Source organism: Gadus morhua, chromosome 7, assembly GCF_902167405.1.
Source record: "Gadus morhua chromosome 7, gadMor3.0, whole genome shotgun sequence".
Classification (NCBI taxonomy): Eukaryota; Metazoa; Chordata; class Actinopteri; order Gadiformes; family Gadidae; genus Gadus; species Gadus morhua.
The window spans coordinates 19,793,261-19,816,445 of NC_044054.1; the positions used below are offsets into that span (position 1 = coordinate 19,793,261).

Sequence of the window (23,185 nt, forward strand, 5' to 3'; positions counted from 1 at the left end):
CTTAATAACATTAATAATGGTCTTATATATAATACTGAGATTCTTAAAGTTGTTAATAAGCGCATAAAAAGCCTATTTATTGAGTCTTACTAACTTACCTATTATGTCATTGTTAAACCTTTACTAAGCATTTATTTTGCTAAATCATTTATTCAAATGCTAATCATGCATTTCGCAGGAACGGGCTCTGAAAATGACAAATCGGTCGTCTACCAAGATAAAACTATATAGAATTACGCTGTGCACACATACAAATAAAGAGCATCATAAAGGCCCTCTGATATAATATAGAGGGTTGACGATTCAAAAGAGGTAGCTATTTAATCAATTTATCCCTGGAGATACCTTCACAGCTTGCGAGGTCGAGCCGGTCGTCTACCAAGATGAAAATATATGTAATTACGCTGTGTGCACATGCAACTACATTTCAGGTTATGAATCATAAAGGGCCTCTGATAAATTATAGACAGTTGACAATTCAAAAGAGGTAGATATTAATCAATTTACCTCAGAAGTCACTCAGCGTCCAGCAATGGTAATGAATGATGTCCAATGCCGTAGAATGGATGTTTGGAACTATGCGAGGCTGCATACCCCGGAAGTAGGCGGCAAAAAGCCATGGACATATTATAGAATGGACACCGGATTCCAAAATGGCGCCCGTTCATTCCTATGTAAACTGCTCAATGGCGCAGGGCAACATCAAGGGGGGATATACTTCCGCATCACGGAGCCTAGCCTCCTCCAGGTCCGCCGGCATGGGATTGCCACAGCTTACAAAAGTCTTATAATATCACAATAAACATGTTTATGTTATTAACACTTATAGATAGTCTTAACACCAATTAATGTTAATAAGTATATAATAAGTGTCTTACCTATTACCAAAGGCTTATTACAAGGACCTTAATATAAAGCGTTAAGTTCTCCTTAAACATTACAAGAAGTTGTTAGGTACTCCCTCAACGTTACATCAGTTATCATACAAGCAAAAATAGGTTTTCCAAGAGCAGGAAACAGTCCAGGTAAAGAATCACATGTGTTATTTCTGAAAATCTGCTGTGTGAAATAGCCTATTACATATTCTGCTCATAAAATATCCCAGTAACAATGTGTTCATGTGCGTTGTTCATAATCACTCTTAACTTCAAGATGGTGTGAAATAAGTGAGGCCAGTATCATCGAAGGGCGTTGTGTTTTGTTGAATGACAGATAATGTTTTTCATTAAACTACCTAGTCAAAGTCACAATCCTACAGGGCCCGTCAAACCAATGGAAAGCGGATCTCGTCCGAAACAAAACCTTTCACCCCTGTTCAAAAAGGGGAGATCACGCCACCTAGTGGCCAGCATGTCTCAAATCACATCCACGGTGAAAGAATAGAAAATAAAATGTGTAACAACACGTGGATCCATTTCATAGAAACTATTTATTAAACTCTTCAAGTTAAATACTTTTCAAAACAGACCATCGTCAATCTAAGGAGTGTGTTGAACATTGGAGTCACAGAGTCAAATCACGTGCAGGGACGTCGTCAAGTAAGGCAGCCTGCGTGTTCAAAGTTGTACAGATCAAGACTAGCAATGGGAGTCATGTCATTGAGGGGGCATCGTAATCGGACACACAGCGTAACCCAACAAAACACACGCATGGAGTGGAAGGACCTCATAGTTAGCTTAGGTTTCCTACAGTTTCTGGATGAGGATGGCGGACGCGCCGCCACCACCGTTGCAGATGCCGGCCAGCCCGTATTCACCTGCCTTCAGGTTGTTCGCCATGTGGCCTACGATTCTCGCTCCAGACATCCTGAAAATAACAACAAAAGGACCCGCAATGTTGATATGCTATGTTTGTGATTTATTTACTCGGGTTCAGTGCTTCACATGCATAATCCCTCAGGTGATTGGCAATAGGTGATTGTAAGTTTAGTAACAAAATATATCCCAGGTTCAGGGGCAAAGGTTGCTTATTCCGGAAATCTGAATTATGGCTGCTTTCTTGAATACTGTAAAAGGCGATTAGGTAATGATATAATACTAAGAGAGCTAAGGTTAATAATGGCAAGCAGGGAGGGAGGGTCATTTACCCGATAGGGTGTCCCAGTGAGACCGCGCCCCCGTTTACGTTGACCTTGGCCGGGTCGATGTCCAGCATCTTTACGTTGGCCAGTGCCACCACGCTAAACGCCTCGTTCAGCTCCCACATGGCCACGTCCTGCTTCTGGATGCCGGCCGCCTCCAGCACCTGGTACACACACACACACACACACACACACACACGTTAACTTACTTGAGATTTTGACCCTGGGAACGCGTGAACGCATGCGTGGTGTTTTATGTTGCTTCTTCCATGTATGGCAGTGGAAATGGGAGTCAGTGAGTTGTTCTGTATTGCAGTAGAATAAAGTTGTTAAAGATACTGTAAACGCACTGTTTATTGCGTCTAACCACACACACACACAAAGTGGTGAAAGTCAGACAGATCATCCCAAGAAAATGTTATTGCATTTTTATCATTTTTAAGCTACGTTTCTGATTGTGCTAAACAATCAATTTCGCGACTCAAAATGGCCAAATGTCTTTTCATGGTGTTCCCATTTTATTGTCTGCTCCTAACCTTGGGCACAGCAAACGCAGGAGCGATGGGGAAGTCAATGGGAGCGACAGCAGCATCGGCGAAAGCTGGGAGAAAACAACAAATGGCGGAAACAACTTAGCAATGAATGACTCCCTTAAAGTGTAATGCTTAATCAAAGTCACCACTCCCAAGTTGAAGGCGGAGTCCTAAAAGCCAACCCAAGGGAGTATCCACTGATTGTATGAGTCTAGACTGTAGACCCCATTATCAGCACGTTTTGGGCTTCTTCCTGCAGTGTTCTAGCTGTGCCAACCTCAGTTAAACTAAGTCAACTCAGTTAAGTCCCCAACCCTTCCGTTTGTTACAAATGGGTCACTTATGATTTTTCCCATCCAAAGATGATCAACTAACTTTACAGCCTGTGGCAGTGTAATGGTCATCAGCTGTGGTCCTCACTTAATACAACGGCTAACTCCCAACGTTGAATAGGCAAGATGACTTCCTGATGACATTGTGATTCATAAGTCAATCGTTTTAATACCAGTTACACAAGGCTTGTTATTTGTAATGTACTCTGGCCCAAACATGTAATTCATGTTATTATCAAACGAATCCATGTTTTTGAAACTACAATGTTTTATTAGCTGCTGGTTAACAGCAACGCCCAAGTACATAACTAGTGATTTCAGGACACAGGGTGGGGATGTTGGAAACCGGTTCATTGTAGAGTTTGAAGGACAATGGTCCATGAAGCAGGTGATCCATGCTGCAATGTAGGAGACCTCCTTGAATGTGTGTTTTGGGTTAAAGGTGATATATTATACCACCAGGTGTGAGCGTGATGAGCCGTTACAAGCCGAGTGGAAACTCTACCTCTTGTGAGATCACAAGTGGGCGTGTCGACCTAGATGTATGACGGATAGGTGAGCAACGTTTGCTACAGTCCACTGGGTAGGCTGATAGACTGATCTATCCAGCACACATTTAGGTGGACACACCCAATAGGGATGTCAGAAGAGGCCGATTTTCCTAACGGCTTGTAACGGCTAATCACACTCACACCTGGTGGTATAACATGTCACCTTTAACCTGTGTACATTGCTTGAACAGGTTCGCAGCCCTACCAGAGTCCAATCCGTCAGACTCGGGCGAGGCCGCTAAAACCAGCCATCATCGACACACGTTCCACAGCCATGTTTTCAAGGGGAAAATCCGTCGATATTTATATAGATATAGATCTATAAGGACGCACCCTGTTCCATCTCGTGTTGAAAATACCCAAGTAGATCGCTACAGGAAGAAGCAAAAAAAAACTAAACTAAACATTGAACATACTCTGCGTGTATGTTGTGCGTGTTTGCGTGTATGTTGTGCGTGTCTGCGGGTGTGCACAGCTTACAGACGATCCTGGCCAGGGGCTTGACGTTGAGCCGCTTGGCAGCGTCGGCCGTCATGAGGACCAGGGCGGCAGCCCCATCGTTCAAAGTGCTGGCGTTGGCCGCGGTTACCGTGCCTACGAGACAAACAAAACTTTAGTACTCAAGTTTACTACGACACCACTCTCTCACAAGAACTAATTAACTCCACACAGAGCAAGTCTACAGACTGGAATGTACAGACTGGAATAGGAATGTGCGTATACGAGTGCCATTTGTTTCGTGTGCATCACTAGGTCGTGCAGACCGGGGGAGATGGGGCGGAGGGCACCTGCAGAGGTGAGATCACGCCATTACCGTTTCTCCTTCTGGAACACCGCCCGCAGCTTGGGGACCTTGCTGAAGTCCACACGCCTCCACTCCTCGTCCTCAGACACCACCACGTCAGGCTTACCTGTGGGGACACACACACACACACACACACACACACACACACACTAGTAGTATGGCAGGTGGACAGGGATACTTCACAGACATAACAAAAACACTACGACTACCAAAGTACAACTGCGATGGCTGCCCATCCCCTATACGCTCACCAGAGGTCTTCACAGATCTACCCAAACATTACAAGACGGGACCCGACCCAGGAGCCATTCAGGTTAGGGTTCACATTTTATTATGGTCAATAATAAAGGGAATACAAATAATTTCGGAACGGATTTCTCGGGTCGGTTAGGGCTGGAGTCCTTCATTTTGGATCAGTGAAGACGTGTGCCGCTCACCTCTCTGCGGGATGCTGACGGGCACGATCTCCTTGGCCAGGATGCCGGCCTCGAACGCCGCCTTGCTGCGAGTGTAGGAGCCGATGGCGTAGGCGTCCTGCTCCTCTCCCTGCTGAAGCCAGCCACCTTGGCCGTGTTCTCTGCGCAGTTGCCCTGTTACCGAGAACACACACACACACACACACACACACACACACACACACACACACACACACACACACACACACACACACACACACACACACACACACACACACACCAACACACACACACACACACCACTGTCAGCCAAAACAAACACATTACACTGTGATGGGAAGGGGAGGGAAATAATGGGGGTCGTTCAAATGAGTTTGTTTAGGAGACCATTCTGGAAGGCCGGTTCTCAATGGATCGTTGTCAATTTCTTTATTTTCATGCAATCCAAGATTGATCACTAGTATTTGTACACACTGCAATATCGCAGCTTCGTCAAAATAAAAAAAATATATATAAAAATAATAAGAGTGTAATAGGGGTGAACCGGTTCCCGTCCAAGAATTGTACCGAAGGTTTCAGGAAGGATTGCAATACGCTATGGACAGAGAATGTTTTGGGATTTTGGAGACACATCCACATAATTGATGAGTAAAGACTTAATTATTTCATATATTATATTTTGAGTGACTTTAAATACGTGATTACATACTCAGTAGACAACATAAAGGGAGACAATGGCAGGCGATGAGAGTGAGCAGTTGTTAGATCCCCTTGTCATTTCAATCTGGGAATTAGGGATTCCGCGTAGACAATACTGCTTTATGTGCATTACATATACGAGTGGCGACACCTTCCAAATGTAACTCTGGCTGGTACAAGATGTGTAGGGTTACACCTGAACTAAAACTCCCCTACAGCCTTCAGCCAACCTTTTGAACAATGCAACATAAGGAAATCCCAAAAGGCTTGTGCTTGTTTATAGCTCAAGGTTTACTGCCATTGTCCGATTATTGCTCTTTATAAGAAGATTTGCAATGTCTGTAAGGTTTACAGCCAGTCAGATTATGGCCCTTTAAATTGGTTTATTTTGTGTAATGTTGCCGACATTACATTATTGTCAGCTTTATTTCTGTTTACTTTATGTAGTGCTTCTGAATATTTTTAAATAATGCTAAACCGCTTACCGTATCTTCGAATCAATTGAACATAAAATGACCGAAACCGAAAACAGTGACCGAAAACCCTGAACCAGACCGTGATTTACATGAACCAATACACTCCTCAAAATGTTATCAACACGCAAAACAGCATACATGATGAAAAAAATCAATCATTACCCTATACTAATGTACCCAAACACAGATTATGTTTAATAATGAATTATATTCACTAAAAAGCCTTGAGTATGACATAATCCAACTCTTTAAACCTTTGCTCTGCTCAAACAAAAGAAAGCAATGTCTCCTGGGAGCAGGGAGTGAGTGTGTGTGCAGTTGTGTCTATTTTAATCGCTTTCCAGTAACCGCGTGTAACCGGGCCAGAGCTCACCATGTGGAACTTGTTGTAGACGTCGGTGAGGCCGTCCTTGACGATGAGGTCCTCCATGCGGACTCCGCCGTAGGAGGGCGTGTCCCTGGTCATGACGTAGGGCACGTTGGACATACTCTCCATGCCCCCCGCCACCATCACGTCCTGGGGGAGAACACACAGAAAGACGGGACGTTTCTTGGTTCTTGTTGTATCTTGTTGTCTACAGGGAACGGTTTAACCTAGCAATTAAAAATGCTCTATGAATATCTCTACTGTACCGAAAACGATATATCGTTTTCCCTTTCTTCTTAGAAATTAACTTATTTTAGGTCACTTTGGATAAAAGCGTCTGCTAAATTCCCTTAATGTAAATGTGAATATAATGGTTCAACCCAGGAACCGTATGTCCTGTGCTACATGGGGCCATGAAGGCCCTGCTGTGACAAGAACTGTGCTCTATAGGGAGGCGTTTCAAAGGGGTAAAGGTGACCCTCTGTGAATGAACTCTCCCATTACAATGATCTGAAGGACGCTGAACGACGACGAAAGACGGTTACCTGGTGACCGCACATTAGGCTCTGGGCAGCCAGCATGATGGACTTCATTCCAGAGGCACAGACTTTGTTGATAGTGGTGGCTGGAGTGCCCAGGGTACAACCTGAAGAACAGCAATGAGACGTAGCTGGTCACTGTTTGTTTGTTTGTTATGTCTGTGCATGCGGTCCTTCATCATGCAGTGAGGCTCGCACCTGCTCCCAGCAAGGCCTGTCTGGTGGGGGCCTGACCCTCTCCGGCCTGCAGGACGTTCCCCATGTACACCTCCTTCACCTCCTCCACCGGGATACCTACAGAGAAGCAGTTAATATATTCAGTTATTCTACTTCATTTAAGAATGCTCGATTCTGATTGGCTGGGAGGGGTGCATTAATCCGGCATATTGCCCGCTGATTTGTCGGTTCTACTTGCTGCTGACTGAGCACAGTAGATCAATACGCCGCTTGTATCGTTTTCTATCACATACATTTCAAACATGAGGTCCGTTGTAAAAAATAAACCAAGGAGTGCATGTTTGATCGATCGTCATTAAAGCTGACTTGATACGAATGCAACAACTACGTTGTTAAACTAGTGATCAGTTGCAACCTTGTGTGGTTGCTATAGAAACGCGTTACCTACAGTTGAGCTAACGTTATTCACCGTAGTTCTAAAGGGAACTACTTTTCGAGGGAGATGAACTTAAACAGAGCATACATTTAATAAGCATGCAATACGAATAAGAAAAAGGCTAATTATTAAAGTATTTGAATTGTTTTATTATGTTGGCCGGCGCGAAGTAGAATAAACGGAATAATCACCTCAAGGCAGGGCAATAAACAGTTTGATATGCCCGGCTCGCGGAAGGTTACCGCCCTCGACTTCGTCTCGGGCAGTAAGCCGTCCACGAGCCGGGCATATCAAACTGTTTATCGCCCGGCCTTTCGGTGATTATTCCTTACTTATCAACGGAAGAGAGGGAAAAGTGAACCCCAGTTGCCAATGCCCTGTATGACAAGTATAAACATGCACAATGCCTTAACCATGGCTACATGGCAGTGCTCTGTTGAACACTGTACCTGCTTTATCGATGGCTCCTCTGATTGCGATGGAGCCCAGTTTGGTGGCTGGCACTGCTGCCAGGCTTCCTCTAAAGGAGCCCATAGGGGTGCGGACCGCACTGACGATAACAACTTCCTGAGAGCATTGGGGAAACACCTGATTAAAGCCAGCAGTGAGCTTCTACAATGTGCTGTTTCAGCAAGGATACTCAGTACTCACATTAAGGGTGGGACGAGAGGAGTAGGTCCTTGACAGGTACTTGTGTGCCTGCAAAGATTGAACAAGATGCACTTTTGTGAATCCACACATCCTCCGCATCATCATAACAGGTCCTCCACAGCATCATCACAACGCGTCAATAAATGAAGTTGGTAGGCTATCTAATACGTATATCTCCTAACAACGCATGGTTGTATTTGTAGAAGTGACTCACATCTTTGAGACTCAAAATTCTTAACATTTGCAACACTTTTACGACCTTTGTCGAACCGTATAGCTTATAAATCAGCAACCTCCAATGACCCTATAAGTGACTTTACGTTCAGTATTATATACTCTTCCGTCTCTGAGTCACAAGCTTTATACAGTCTATGGTCACAGGTTGATTCCATAATTGAAAACAATAACAATTGTCAGCACATTAAAATCAGGCAACATAGTGTTGTTTGGGTTGTTGTCATTGTCCGCAAACCAATATACACACCAAATTCACATTATAGGCCTATAAACATGTGATGTTTTTATTTCGCAGTTGGTAAAACATACAGAGGTTCTGCATCAAGCAGTTGTTATCAGTTAAAGATAGTTATACTTTGCTCAAGGACGATAAGAAAGCAACACACTCGGCCCAGACTGCATAACCTGCTTGCAGCTAGCTGTAGCATGTGTTTTGAAGATGGCTGGCAAAACAACTTTAGAAATAGATACGGATGGATCTGTTTGCAATAGTTGTCACACTCACTTACCAGGCGTTTGCACATTTGAGTGCGCATGGTTAAAAGTCCACTGGATGACATAATTTAAGCTAATAAAAAAGGTCAGCTGCCCTCGTCTCACTTGGCTCCTCTCCACTTACTTCACCTTCAGACACGCATGGGAGGGGTCTGTGTGTCGTCCAATCATAGTAGGAGGTGTGTGTAGAGCAGTGACGCTTTGGAATCGCGTTGTATTGTGGGTATTGCAGTTTAAAATTCAATGATCGACTTTCCAGAATCTTTTTATATGCTCTTTTATATTCAATTATATTATCTCCCTAAAATTTTACATTCAGTATATCAATGTTAATTTCAATATTGTATACAGCACAATATGCAATATCACATAAAATAGCCTACAATGTAAAGATAAAAGCATGTTACAAAAAACACGCTGCATTCTCTTTCTTACAGAATGCAGTTGTAGCCTACTCTATCTACACACACACGCACACACACGCACACACACACACACACACACACACACACACACACACACACACACACACACACACACACACACACACACACACACACACACACACACACACACACACACTGCTTAACCCTCCTGTTATGTTGCGGGTCAAGGTTAGGGTTAGGGTCGGGGATAGGTTTTGGGTTAGGGAGGGGTTAGGGTTAGGGCTAGGGTGAAGGTTAGTCATTTTGACAGAGTCAAACTGACAAAACAGGCGGACTGCTAGAGAACTTGAGGCTGACAAAACCAATGTCTGAGAATGCCGCAACATGCAGTTCCGACAAGCTTTTAAATCCACTCAGTTGCGCTAGACACACCGCTTTGGCTCCAGCTGTTCAGTGGTGATTAGCCGCCCCTCTTCGACAAGTCACTCACGTCACGCACACACACACACACACACACACACACACACACACACACACACACACACACACACACCACACACACACACACAACACACACACACACACACACACACACACACCACACACACACACACGCACGCACACACACACGCACACACATAAATGGACTATAACGGCTATTATTTGAGTGTAATTTGTTAGATGTAGCCTAGCTATCTTTTGTTCACAGCAACAAGCTCTTTATGAGCCTATTTCTGACCAATCATGGTATCTCTTCCTTGATTGGATATTTTTTCACACGCAACTTTCTCAATGGTGGAGATAGATATGGAGCATTTGGAAGGGACATCTTTTTGATTGTTTGGTTTCAAAATCTTGCTCCCTTTGATAATTTATTCTCTCTCTCTTTAAAATCCTTTCCTATAGCAGCATTAAGAGATTTGATATCCCAACTAGTATCCCTGATTGCATATCACTTGTTGATATAAACTTTGAAAAACAAATAACAACCACGTTTTTACATTCAAATGTCTTTATTGTTTAAATTAATCTTTCGTCGAAACATAGTACAAATAAATTAGGATTGAAAAATCGTGTTTATTAAAAAATAAATGTTTTAAAGAATAAAAAAACATATGTAGGCCTACAAACATCTGCTACAAAATTAATAGATCTTTGTCAAATATATTATTAAGAAATGTAACAGTGGTTTGTTCACTGCGACTGCCATTGGTTGTTAAAACACAATATGAGGTCAGATTCTTCTAGTAGCGCATGGCAGGAAGTAATCGTTTTTCAGGACACGGAACAGCCTTCCGGTCCTCAGGCTGTACTCAAGCATGTTGGACCCGCTGTAAATGTAGGTGTAACCTGAGGGGAGAAAAACACAGCGTTAGTGGGTTTGCAGGTGGTACGATGGAGGAACATGTTAAACCTGGCACAATGTAACTGCATTGTCATTTCATTCAAAATTATTTCAACGAATAAGAGTGCAAGAAAACCAAAACGGCTCAAATGATCTAATCAATTTAGTTGAAAACAGTGACGACTGTAGTTAAAAAGTTTCCTAGTATGTGTTTAGGTCAACAACTTTTCCAGCGGGGGTCTAGTTCAAGGGTCTAGGGATATAACATGTAACTGTTAACATTATTTTAACAACCATTGGCATCATGCCATCACTCACCTCTGTACTGGAATCCAGCCGTCACCTTGCTGGTGTGTCCTGGGAGGAGGGTTTCTATTGACTTGGGGAATCCTGCTTCCATCGTTCGTCTTGCCTCATCATAACTGTGGAAACACAAGAGTGAAACTGTGACTCAAGGCTTGTAAAATGGCACGGACGGAAATGATCGACCCCTTTGCATGAGTCAGTTATCAGTCGACAGTAGTGTATTTGTGATTGTTTTTGGTAGTTTGCTTACCTATAGTACTGGTCGCCCACAAAGAACAAGGTCCTGCGTGTATGGGTATCGTACAAGGCAGCATTGATTTTGTTTACGTTCCTAGGCAGACCAAAATAGTTGATATTCCTGGGAAAGCCGCTCACCACATCATACCCGGAGAAGGCCCAGACCTGACGACCTGGAGGGTCACAGGGAAAGAACCAGGATTAGCATGTATGCAAAGTTTTCTCCCGCAAAGATGTTTTCTGTGTAACACTGTGCTTTTTTTTGAAGTGCTATGAAACATTATGCCCTTTCTGCCATTTTTCGTAAAACCTTTTAAAAACGTGCTAAACAACAGCAGATCATTGCTGTGCTGCTGGAGCTTGTACCTTGGAATAGATAGACTCGGTCAGTCTGGCGGCTCTCGAAAGCAGCATCGACTTTTTCGGGGGCGTTGGGCCAGAAGCTGGAGATGAGGGACTGCCGGGGCCTGGGGTTCTGGGGGTGCTTACGCCAGAAGAAACTGCAATACAACAACAACGACAATGAAACAGTGAATGAGAATTCGACAAATCTTAAATCCATGAAAGGTCATTGTAGTGTAGGGTTATCGTGTTTTGAAGGGTCTCTACCTGCCCTTGAAGAAGAGCATCTCGCCCCTCAGGGTGCTCACAGCGTCGAGGACCATGGTGGCGTCGCAGGAGTCGGGGGTGGTGGGTGGCGTGGGTTCATTTGGGACCACGATGACGTTAGGACCTGGTTCAATGAAAATCATCAGTCGAGGAATAAAATTGTTTCCGAGACCTGTTCTCAGACAAATCCCGATAACTGTGATTGGTTGGAAATGCATCTCCATCACTTAAGACAGACTGCAACGATACAACACCCGCCGCCATCCAACATTTTGGCCTTTAACTGTCTTCGAACCCTTCCAGCATCAATATAACCTACATTCTTAAACATTATTCCTTTCATTAGATAGCTTTTTGTTTGGGATTACAGGTAGGGTAAGCTATCCTAGCAAGCAAGCACTAAAATAAAGTATATTAAAGTCAGTAATCCTTCCACTGACCATAGAGGGACTGGATGCCGTTGACATCGTCGCGGGGCAGCTGAAACGTGTCGGGGTTCTTGTAGATGTAATTTGGGTACATAAGCGCACCAGGGTCCCTGGAGTGGCCCAAGCCCAGGGAATGTCCAAACTCATGGGCCGCAACCAGGAAAAGAACATAACCTGAAAAATACACAAACACAAACATGAAACATGAGAGCCCCGCTTTATTGATATGTGCTGTTTGGTAATGGTTCATATTCCACCGATTCTCCGTACGCCAAACTCACCTCTTGTTGAGCGATAGGTGAAATCCTCGTCTTCATCAAAGTGGGCGTCGCCGCCGATCCCCGTGGACGGGGCGAAGGCGTGGGCGAGGGTGCCCTGGGGGCCGTCGAAGGGGTAGTAATCACCATGCGCTGTCGGCACAACGTCAAAAACACTTTAAGGTCAGGTAGACCAAACACAGAGATGGTACAATAAGGGAGATGATGAAGTCCTGTGATGAATTCCCCAACATCCTTTCAACGTGTAACTTGACAAGAACATCCTCATTCAACTGCTGGCCTACCAGCAGTGGATTGGTTGTTGTGTTTTGTTTTGGGAGGCAGTGGAAATAAGACAGTCAGCTTAATGTTGCTATAAGCTATTTATCAGCCTATTTCAGTAAAATTTCGCAGCTCACTTTTTGCACTATTTATTATGTTGTAGTATTGCATTGGTATATTATTATTTGATAAGATTAGATATTGCATCATATATTATATATTAGTAATATATTAATACTATATATGGTTTCGATATGGTTTGTTGTTGGTCCATATTTTGTTCTCTTTCTTGAATAGTTTGACCTGACATAAATTCCCAAGAAAGCCAGAGGGCACGTACGTTGAATCTAACAATGTTGGGTTAGTCTCAAGTCTGGCGTCAACACTTACATCGTCTCCCAAAAGAGATCATGATGTCAGCGGTACCGCGCTCGATCCTTCGAAACGTCAGGGGAGTGACCCTGGCCCACACATTCAACGCTTTTTCCACGGACTTGTCTACCTCTGCCCGGGTCATGTCCGGAGTGTAGTTCAGAATCCTGTGAGGGTAAAAAGAGAAGTAGATGTTTGATCAGACATCATTCCCAGGCGCACTTATCCCAAGACCCCCAGACCCCCAACACACAGATAGAAACAAGGTGGTAGTCCTTTCTTGCGACACTCTTATGAGCGCTGCCAGGGTTAGGGGGTTCAATTCCTGCTGAGATCAACCATGCTAAGAATGTATGCACTGACATAATGTGTCTGTGTCTGTGTGAAGACACAATATTAGAAAGCGTTTTAACAGAATCCACCCAATGGCATGTATTCTGGTGCCTGTTACCTGTAGGTGAGGGCCGTTGTTCGCCACTTTTGGTCCCCCTCGAAAGTGGAGAAGCGGGCGATTTGGGTGTCGGGGACCCCGCAGCGGGCCTTCTTCATCATCTGCATGGTGTCAGCGTCCACTGAGCCAGTGATATTCAGGCCAAAGAAGCGCTGCATGTCCCTGAGCTTCTCGACCATGGGGTTGACCCCCCGGCGACCAAAAGACCTCTCATGCTCTTTGGTGAGGTTGAAGAAGCTCTTGAGGTAGCTCTGTGAGAGAGAGAGAGAGAGAGAGAGAGAGAGAGAGAGAGAGAGAGAGAGAGAGAGAGAGAGAGAGAGAGAGAGAGAGAGAGAGAGAGAGAGAGAGAGAGAGAGAGAGAGAGAGAGAGAGAGCGCAGAAGGTTGGTGGAAGATAGTGAAACAATGATCAGACATTGAGGAACATTTTCTGAGGATTTATAGACTTATGGGCTGTTTAGGATGATGTATTGATTGTTAATCATGTATGAATGCAAAACAAGAACCAATTCAAAGTTATTCACCCTTTAAAATTGAAAGAAAGCATTGTCTGTAAGCAATTTTTTCCTCAAAAGATAATCGGTGAATACCAATACCACGTGTAAAAATTAAGAGTATACACAGCTAAGCCAAAGTAAAACATAAGAAGGACTTACCTCTGCAAATTCTTCATCTTTATGGGTGATTTGTTGTGGCGGTTGTTCTCTGTCTAGGGGCAGGGAGTAAACCACTGCCGCCGTCAAGCTCAGGAAGATGCACAGGTTCAAAGAGCGCATGTTGTTTTGCCGTGAAGGACTTAAGTTGTGAGTTGGGAGCCCCGCAGGCAGGCATTATATACCTTCACGGCCGGGCCCTGATGTGTTGAGTAACCAGCTAAAGTGAGTCACTGGATGAGGAAACACACCCTATGGTGGAGGAAGTAGGAGGGGCTAGGCTAAGGAGAAGGACATTCCCAAAACAGACTGATACAAAGGAGAGATTTGTTTGCGTGGGTTACGGTAACATATGACACCCATGCTATATGTTGCATTATTTAGGAATGTTTGACAATTCAAAATATTGTCCGGTATTCTAAACATGATTCAATTGTTATATATTTTGTTTATATGATTGGATATTGGTTATGTTATGTGGCTGGTCAAAAATGAAGTTATTGATTGACTTGTGGGCTTATAGTGTGCAATGCAGCGATGCAGAAGAAAATGTAAGATTTTTTTATTAAAATAAAATTAACTGGTTATACATTGGCAAAATAAACTGCATAATGTACAATTAGCATGTGCAAGTGTCATGTGATATAAAAGTGATGTTAAAGTGATATAAAACATTGTTAACATAATTACAAGTGATGCTATGGATGTATGGTTGTAATGTTAAGTTGCCTTTGTTTGCTATTGTTTTTCTTTACCCCATACATCTTTTTGCAAAGCCCTTTTCCTGCTTACCCTCCCGAGTGTTGATTCTGGGTGGCTGTCCCCTGCAGCCTCAGGCTACCATCATTGCCGGGAAGACGGCCCATAGACATGCTGTTGTGGGGGGGCCCAAGGCAGAGGGGGGGCCCATGAAAAAAATAAAATAAAAAATAAAATAAAAAAAATCACTTATCGGTCACGTCACGCAGGGGGGGCCATTAGTACCTATAGTATAGGGGCCCAGGATTTGGTGCTACGGCCCTGCAGGTAGCACAACTATTACGTACAACTTCAGCACATACAAAGCAATATTGAGAGATTTTGAACAATAGTAACAAGATTCATTGCCCAAATCAATTTTAATTAATCCCAGATGACATGCATTACAACTCTTTAGAGTTGTAATGCATGTAACACATTGAAGTAACATATTGAAATACTAAAGTAATGTATAAAAAAAATTCAGAACATAGCATAGAGCTTAGAAAAATTATATTATTACAATTTTGAACGGCACACCAGGTTTCGTGACTGCTTTAATGGAAGCAGTCTTTTGTGTACACATCAATGGATAACTGAATGGAAGGTTTTTCTCGTATGGAATTGTCAGATCCAGTGGTTCCCAAACTATGATCAGTGATGTACCCCTTGTGACTGATTCCATCGCACTGAGTTCTCCCAGCTTCACAGACAGCTCTCACTGAAATGTTTTTTTGTTCCTAATTCTGTTGCACGAAAAGTGGACGCGCATGTACAAACATTCCATAGGCTTAAATATACATAAAATATAAAGACAACACAGAATAACCAATATTTGGGAGCATTGTAAGCTTATTCTACGTAGGGCAAAATGTATTGACAGGATTATATTTTCCTATGCGTGTGAACATAGACATTGTTTCCATTGGTGGTCATTAGTGGATTAGTTCTTGTGTCATAAGCGTTACATCAACCAAAAGTTACAAAGAGTAGTGGTTCTCCCTCCCAATATTTTCCAGGATCTTGCTTTGTGAAGGTAAATCACAGATTAATTTCGAGTACCCCCTAGACCCATCCAGGTACCCCGAGGAGTACTAATACCCAACTTTGACAACCGCTGGGCGATTTTTCAATGATTTACCCACACACTGTGACAACATTAAAAACAGATGAAATAGTGACAACACAGTCATATGTGCTAATATTATGTAATCGTTTTAACCACTTCCCTGTCTGTTTTATTACTTCCTTTAAACTACGTCAACAGACAACAGGTACTATTTGTATTACTGGATTTATGTAAGCCAAGACTACAGACAGAAACACACACACACGCACACACACACACACACCCACACACACACACACACACACACACACACACACACACACACACATTCTGTTGATACGCTTAAATATGTTATGTGGCTTGTCATAAATTAGGTTATTGAGTGACTTATGCGGGAATACAATGAATGAATACAAGTGATGCTTTGGATGACAGCCCTATGATGAAAGTTGAAAGTTTAAGTTAGTAAGTTAAGTTTCCTTCCTTTACGTTTTTCCTTTGCCTCCATTTTTTTAGTTGACAAGCCCTTTTCCTTCTTACTCCCCCAATTGGTGATTCTGGGTGGCTTTCCCCTGCAGCCTCAGGCTAGCATCATTTCTGGGAAGACGGCCCGTAGACATGCTGCCACTCGCCCCACAGGCAGCCACGGTATTGTGTCCAACTTCAGCAAATATATAGAGCTGTATTAATATTGTGCAACAGTAACAAGATTCATTGCCCAAATTGTAATTGATCCCAGATTACATGCATTACAACCTTTTATAGGCCTGGGTTATGGTCCACAGGATTAGTTGATATGGATATTGCAAAATATTGTAACACATTGAAATAGAACTATCGTAATATATTTTTATAACATAAAATGCATACATTACATTATAAAGATTATAAATGGCAAATGCATATGTTTACTGACTGCTTTAATGGAAGCAGAGTATTTTGTATACATATCAATGGAAAACTGCATGGAGGTGTTTTCATGTATGGATTGCTCCATGATTTTCTCAGGTTCAAATAGACAAACCGCCAACATCTAATAATTGACAAATGGCACAGATGAAACATTAACAATATATTGTAATCAACCACTTCCCTGTGGGTTCATCACTTCCTTAAACAACTTAATGTCGAGTCACCTAGGGGCACCGAAACGGCCAGCGCGGCCCATGCACACACACACACACACACACACACACACACACACACACACACACACACACAACACAACACACACACACACATCACACACACACACACACACAACACACACACACACACAAACACACACACACACACACACACACACACACCACACACACACACACACACACACACACACACACACACACACACACACACACACACACACACACAAGCAAGCAAGCACATCAAACCACCTTGCCAAACACCCACACACATCTTCATCATCAGAAATGGAAATCTGGGGAAACACATACAAACCGTTCAGGCCCGGTTCTACGGGGGTGCATAAGCATGCATTCCCCCCCTCCAAAAATTGCATCCTCAATTGAAAGTTGAACTTTTCATTTATAAAATATGATAAAAAATAAATAAAATACTTTCTCACAGAACAAATTGTAATTAAACTTGTGACAATTTCCATTAAATACTGTTGTTTGCTGCATTTATTTTGTTCACTAAACCGATAAGATCGTTATTATGCAGGTGCGCGTGAACTGCGCCACGGCCGGCGGCCGGCGTCGTGGGCAACATACGCGCACCCATGTACATAGTATATTTATGGCACACAAGGCAGTGACATCGAACTTCTTCGAAAATCAATTGTTAATTAGTTGCCAACTTTTGTATGTGCAAAAGTGAGTGAACCCTGAGCTACATTGCTAAATCGAGCAGATAAACACAATCAGGTGGGACCAATGTAGTGATGAAATGGACCAATGCAATCAGAGATCTTTAGGGAAGAAATTGGGTGACACTAGATAAAACAGATCAAACCAGGTAGGTTTAGGCTCACTGAAGTGAACCCATTCAGGTTAATCAATAAATGTGTCCCACCTGATTGTGTTTACCTGCTTGATTTAAGCAATGCAGCTCAGGGTTTACTAACTTTTGTACACAAGTAAGCAAATAATTGTTTTATTTGAATCTTTAACTACATACTACTACTTACCAGTTGTGTTTTGATTGTATTTATTTACAATCGTGTTAACTTTAAGAGGCACTATTATTGATTACTTTTTGTGAAAGTAACATTACTAATTGGGTTTATTATTATATTATTGTTAAATGCAAGACAGAGAAAGGCAGTGCAAGAAGCCATGACATTTAGTGGTTCATTTTGGTAAATACAGAAAAAAGTTCAAAGTTCTTTTTTACACCTCACACATCACACATATCAAAAACATATCACATATCCAAAGCTGGGATATCAATAAGCTAATGTTGCAGCTGAAATGTTCAAGATCACAAGACATGGTGTGATACTATCTTTTAAGCACAGTAAATGATTTTCTCCCAACATGTCAGTAGAACTACCTAGAAGTGCTTGTCTATCTACTGGTAGAAAGGCCTGTGTAAAAGTGAAGTCTGAACTGGGTAGCTGGTTTTAGTATAGTACTGGGGCACCCCCTGTAATCTCAGATGCACACCAAGGCTTCTGTTGTGGAACTGGTTCTGAAACAGTTACAAACCCTATTTTTATTCTACAAAAGAGGGCAATTAGAATCATTAACAGAGCAGAATATCTTGAACCAACCAATACATTATTTATAAACTCAAACGCACTTAAATTAAGGAGTTAACATGTGGAATGCCTTAGATGAAGAAATTAAAATTTGTAACACGGTACAAAGACAAAAAAAAAGACTGAAAAATAAGATGCTTAACAAATATAAAAGGGTAACCATGTATGGAACTGTGAATATGAATGTGGATTTATTTTGTTTGGTTTCATAATTTTGCAAGTAGCCTAATATGTATCAAATATATAGTACAGCCTCTTGAATGTGTAGTTCAAAGGTTATTGACCTAGGTGTTGGAGTCACATGTTATAGCTCTGTATGCAATGTCCGTATATGACTCGGAGCCTAAATAATAAACAGTAAACTCTTCAGCATGAGTCCCTGAGTTAATCATAACCACTGAGTAAGGATTCATGACATGGTGTCAGAAGTGACCGTTCCGGCTCAGTGATAGAAGAAACACGTTTGGAGCAGCAAAATGGCGAAGTATCACGAGCCGGACTCGTTTGACTTCACCCAGCCCGCGGCATGGCCGGCCTGGAAACTGTTATGTTTGTTCCATATGACAAACCGGGCGCAGCAGCAGGTTTCGTTCCTAGCATTAGCGGTCCAACACATGTACACCAGTCCCCCCAGAAAAACGCGATTATGCGATCGCATAATTCAACGCATAATCTTCCAAAGTCTGCATATTCATGCGGGGGCTGCATTATTTCAAATATGCCACACTTTCACCACATAAATTGCAGATTTCCGCGCAAAATATGCGAGGCTTGCATGATTTCATAATCCCCATTTTCGTTGCAAAAAGTCAGATATATCTTCGCAGAAAGTTGAAAATGTTGCGTTTACTTCACACAAGAGCAGCCATTTCCCCCTGTTGCCCTGGGAACGTTATGCAGTGACGTGAAGTCGTGAACGTCACCGAAAAGCTGCAATTTTTGCGAGTTCCCGCAATTTCATCGCATAAAATTGCATAAATATCAAATACGGCTGTGTCTCAATTCAGGGGATGCATCCTTCGAAGGATGCGGTCTATGAAGGTGTGGCCTTCGTAGACCATGAAGGCCGGTGTGGGTACCAGATTGACTCGGCTGCCAGATCGACTCGGGGTCCTAGATGCGCAATAATGACGCACTTCCTGTAAACACTGTCTTTTAAATGCGCATGCGTGTTTCATTCATTCCCATGTTATTCCCAAGTATTAACGATCTCCTTTTGTTTTCTAATCTATGAATAATCTAATGTATAACATTTTTTGTTGCCTATACTTGGGTAATATATAAAAGAAGAATCGGTTAACTCCATTCACTGAACGATCCACTTTATTTCCAGCGCTCCCAACAGAGAGTAAAAACAGCAACCCACACGCAGACACTTCCGTTCTCCTCCTTAAAGGGCAACTTCACCCATTTCACTTAAGCTTTGTATCGTTAGAAACCCACTCATATTTTTGAATGGTAGAGCATCATTCCCTTATTTTCTGGAGAGACTGGAGAGATCCGTATCAATCTCCAACAATGAATGGCCTATTTTAGAACTGTTTTCATATATAGGGCGCACCGGATTATAAGGCGCATAGAATAGAAGATACTGCAGTCAAACGTTTGACTGGGGTTGCGTCATGCATCGAGTAGACCGAGCTGTGCTAAAGGGAATGTCAACAAAACAGTCAGCTAAAGTCAAACTTTATTAAGCGTTCTGACAACTCTGTTCACTCCCATGGTAACGATGTTCAAACGTTAATGTGCATATTAACAATATCTCCCAGCCTTGTTCAGTTGTAAACACGTAAAAGAAACACATTCTGATACCGCTAATTCAAACGTTAGTGCATAACTCAACATTGTTCAGTTACGTTTAACACGTAGAGCTCACTTTTTCAGTTCAGTACAAACATTCACTTATTTATTTCCCCCCCCTTTTTCTCTCAGGTGGTCTAACCATCCTGCTGGGTCTGTGTTTCACAGCTGGTGAACTGGGTACGGTTTGACCAGAGTCAGTAGTATTCAGGGAACTCGGACAGCCTCTGTTGCCCGTAGTGGTGTTTGTCACCTCAGGTGGCTGCGTGACAGTCTCGGAGCAGTTATTTTGTAGACGGATGTCCACGCGATTTCTCCTCAGGGCTGATCCTCGATCTGTCTGGATGAGGTAAGAACGAGGTGCAACCTCCTGTTGTACAAGTCCCTGCTGTGTCCACGTTCATGTCGAGTAATCCAGAAGGCGGACTCTGTCCCCCGGCTTCAGGTAAGGCAGCTATTTTGCACTTTTGTCATGCCTTTTCTTCTGCTTCACTTTCTTCTGCTTCACTTTCTGCTTCACTTTCTTTCTTCTGCTTCACTTTCTCCATGTCTCGCGAAAACAGCCTTCAGAAAAGCAATGATGGCTCTGCTGATTGTGGACTGTAATGTTGCAACTTCTGGATAGTTTCTTTCCATTGCAATCGAACAAGTCAACTCCAACCTTGTAGTATGGGTATTTCGGCACTTGGTGTGGCATCAGCTGCTCTGCCTGCTGTTTAGGTCTGTATGCGAGACATACTTCCAAGGAAGCCGTAGTATGGCTGATGTCTGTGTTCATTCTTGGCCAATGCATAACTTCTCGTGCCCTCCACGTTTTTTTCTTCTCCCAAATGTCCTGCATGTATCTTTTTTTTGTAATATTTCCTTTCGCATCGCAGGTGGAATGACAAACTTGTTTCCTTTGTATATGATGCCATCCACAACAGTGAATTCTGTTCTACACATCCAGTAGTCTTGTATTGCAGCTGGCCATGTTTGTCTTTGTTCAGGCCATCCTCTCAGTATTGTCTCTTTTAGTGTTCTCATGGTGTGCTCTTTCTCTGTCTCTTTTCTGATCTGCTCTATTCTCTCTTCAGAAACCGGCAGGGATGACATTATCATGTCCACATAAGCCTTTATTTGTGGATTTCCCGTTTCATCTGTCCTTTCATTTTTGTCAACTGCACGAGAAAGCGTGTCTGCAGCGAACATGAATTTGCCTTTGTAGTTCATAGTCACGTCGTATTTTTCCAGCCGTATCATCATGCGCTGTATCCTCATATGACAGTCGTTAAACGGCTTTGACATGATTGACATCAGTGGCTTATGGTCCATTCCACTTCAAAAGCTTGACCATATACATACTGATGGAATCTCTCAAATCCGTAGGTGCTGGCTAGTAGCTCCTTCTCGATTTGTGCATATCTAGTTTCAGCTGATGTCAACGCTCTGGACGCATAGGCGACAGGTTTGTCATGAGGCTGTAGCAATACTGCCCCTAGTCCGTACTGTGACGTGTCAGCTGTAATCCGTGTGCTCTTCTCCGGGACATAGAATTTAAGCACAGGCTCATTGGTGAGTATTCTTTTCAAGTTTTTAAAGCAGTCTTCCTGTTCATGTGACCATGTCCATTCATTTTTTTCCTCCAGGAGACACCTGAGTGGCGCTGACTTTGTTGACAGCTGAGGTATGATCCATGCAAGGTAAGTTACCATACCTAGAAACCTTCTGACGTCATCCTTATTTTCGGGACGTTCCATGTTCTCGATGGCTGACGTTTTCCTTGGGTGTTAGGGTAGCGTTAGCTGCTGGACCCAAGAGCAGAACACAGAGACAGGACAGGAGTTGGAGAGACGGTGAACAGGTTTATTTAGATCAGCTAGGAGTGAAGCAGGAGGTTGGTTGGAGTGGAGCGTATCGGGCTGGAGGGAGTGAAGACTGCAGGCTGGAGGTGACGATCCAAAAACTATAGGTGAGAGAAAACAAAGGTGAGGCACGAGAATTCCACAAGAGAGAACACTAGAGAGATACACTGGAGCCAGGAACGAATAACTACCACGGTAACACGAAGTACGATCTGGCGATGACTGCAGGGAAACCAGGTGTATTTGTAGGGGAGTTGATGAGACGATGCAGGCCAGGTGTGAGCAGTTGAGTGGCAGGCAAGGCAGAGACAGACAGGGGGCGTGGCCAACACAGGGGCAGAATACACAGCACCACAACAGTGGCCATGACAGGACCTCCCCCTCAACGGACGCCTCTTGGCGGCCTAGGCTTCTCAGGGTGAGCCAGATGAAAATCCCGAACGAGAGAGGGGTCGAGGATGAGTCCACGCGAAATCCAGCTCCTCTCCTCGGCCCATATCCCTCCCAATCAGCAAGGTATTGAAAACACCTACCCCGGCGACGTACGTCCAGTAACCGCTGGACGGTGAAAGCCGGGTGGTCATCAATCAAACGGGGAGGAGAGGGGGGAGCGGCTGGGGGGCAGAGAGGGCTGGTGGAGACTGGTTTTACCAGAGAGACATGAAAAGTGGGGTGAACACGCATAGCCCGAGGCAGCTTAAGCCTTACGGCAGACGGATTGATGATGGCATCAATAGGGAAGGGGCCCACAAAGCGAGGGGTTAGTTTTTTCGAACCAGTCTGAAGAGGGAGGTCCCTTGAGGAAAGCCACACCTACTCGATAAGCAGGAGCGGGAACTCTGCGACGGTCAGCGATTCGCCGGTTCTGCTCAGCAGAGCAGCACGCGCGT

At 43.4% G+C, this 23,185-nt stretch overlaps 2 protein-coding genes across 2 annotated transcripts; both read right to left on the reverse strand.

Moving 5' to 3' along the window:
- Positions 1–1,410: 1,410 nt before the first annotated feature.
- Positions 1,411–8,949, reverse strand: acat1 (acetyl-CoA acetyltransferase 1). The gene is given in 13 exon segments (XM_030362302.1): positions 1,411–1,806; positions 2,087–2,244; positions 2,617–2,681; positions 3,977–4,107; positions 4,311–4,407; positions 4,739–4,844; positions 4,847–4,891; positions 6,266–6,409; positions 6,805–6,905; positions 6,997–7,092; positions 7,861–7,978; positions 8,063–8,110; positions 8,809–8,949. Coding segments are annotated over 13 exon segments (1,281 nt in total). The 5' UTR covers positions 8,860–8,949; the 3' UTR covers positions 1,411–1,685.
- A 1,288-nt stretch (positions 8,950–10,237) lies between these two features.
- On the reverse strand, positions 10,238–14,313 carry LOC115547822 (collagenase 3). The gene is made up of 10 exons (XM_030362291.1): positions 14,123–14,313; positions 13,468–13,718; positions 13,035–13,183; positions 12,387–12,515; positions 12,118–12,279; positions 11,678–11,801; positions 11,435–11,568; positions 11,082–11,241; positions 10,844–10,947; positions 10,238–10,530 (listed from the first exon to the last, which is right to left on the reverse strand). Exons 1-10 carry the CDS (start codon positions 14,240–14,242, stop codon positions 10,415–10,417), a joined length of 1,449 nt encoding a protein of 482 aa, XP_030218151.1. The 5' UTR covers positions 14,243–14,313; the 3' UTR covers positions 10,238–10,414.
- Positions 14,314–23,185: the final 8,872 nt, after the last annotated feature.

Excerpts from the sequence above, each read along its gene's own strand:
- LOC115547822 (XM_030362291.1), bottom strand. The coding sequence starts at position 14,242 with ATGCGCTCTTTGAACCTGTGCATCTTCCTGAGCTTGACGGCGGCAGTG. Across the intron at positions 12,280-12,386 it reads CACCTATCGCTCAACAAGAG|GTTATGTTCTTTTCCTGGTT; the intron begins GTGAGTTTGGCG and ends TGTATTTTTCAG. Across the intron at positions 11,802-12,117 it reads CGGCATCCAGTCCCTCTATG|GTCCTAACGTCATCGTGGTC; the intron begins GTCAGTGGAAGG and ends TCATTGAACCAG.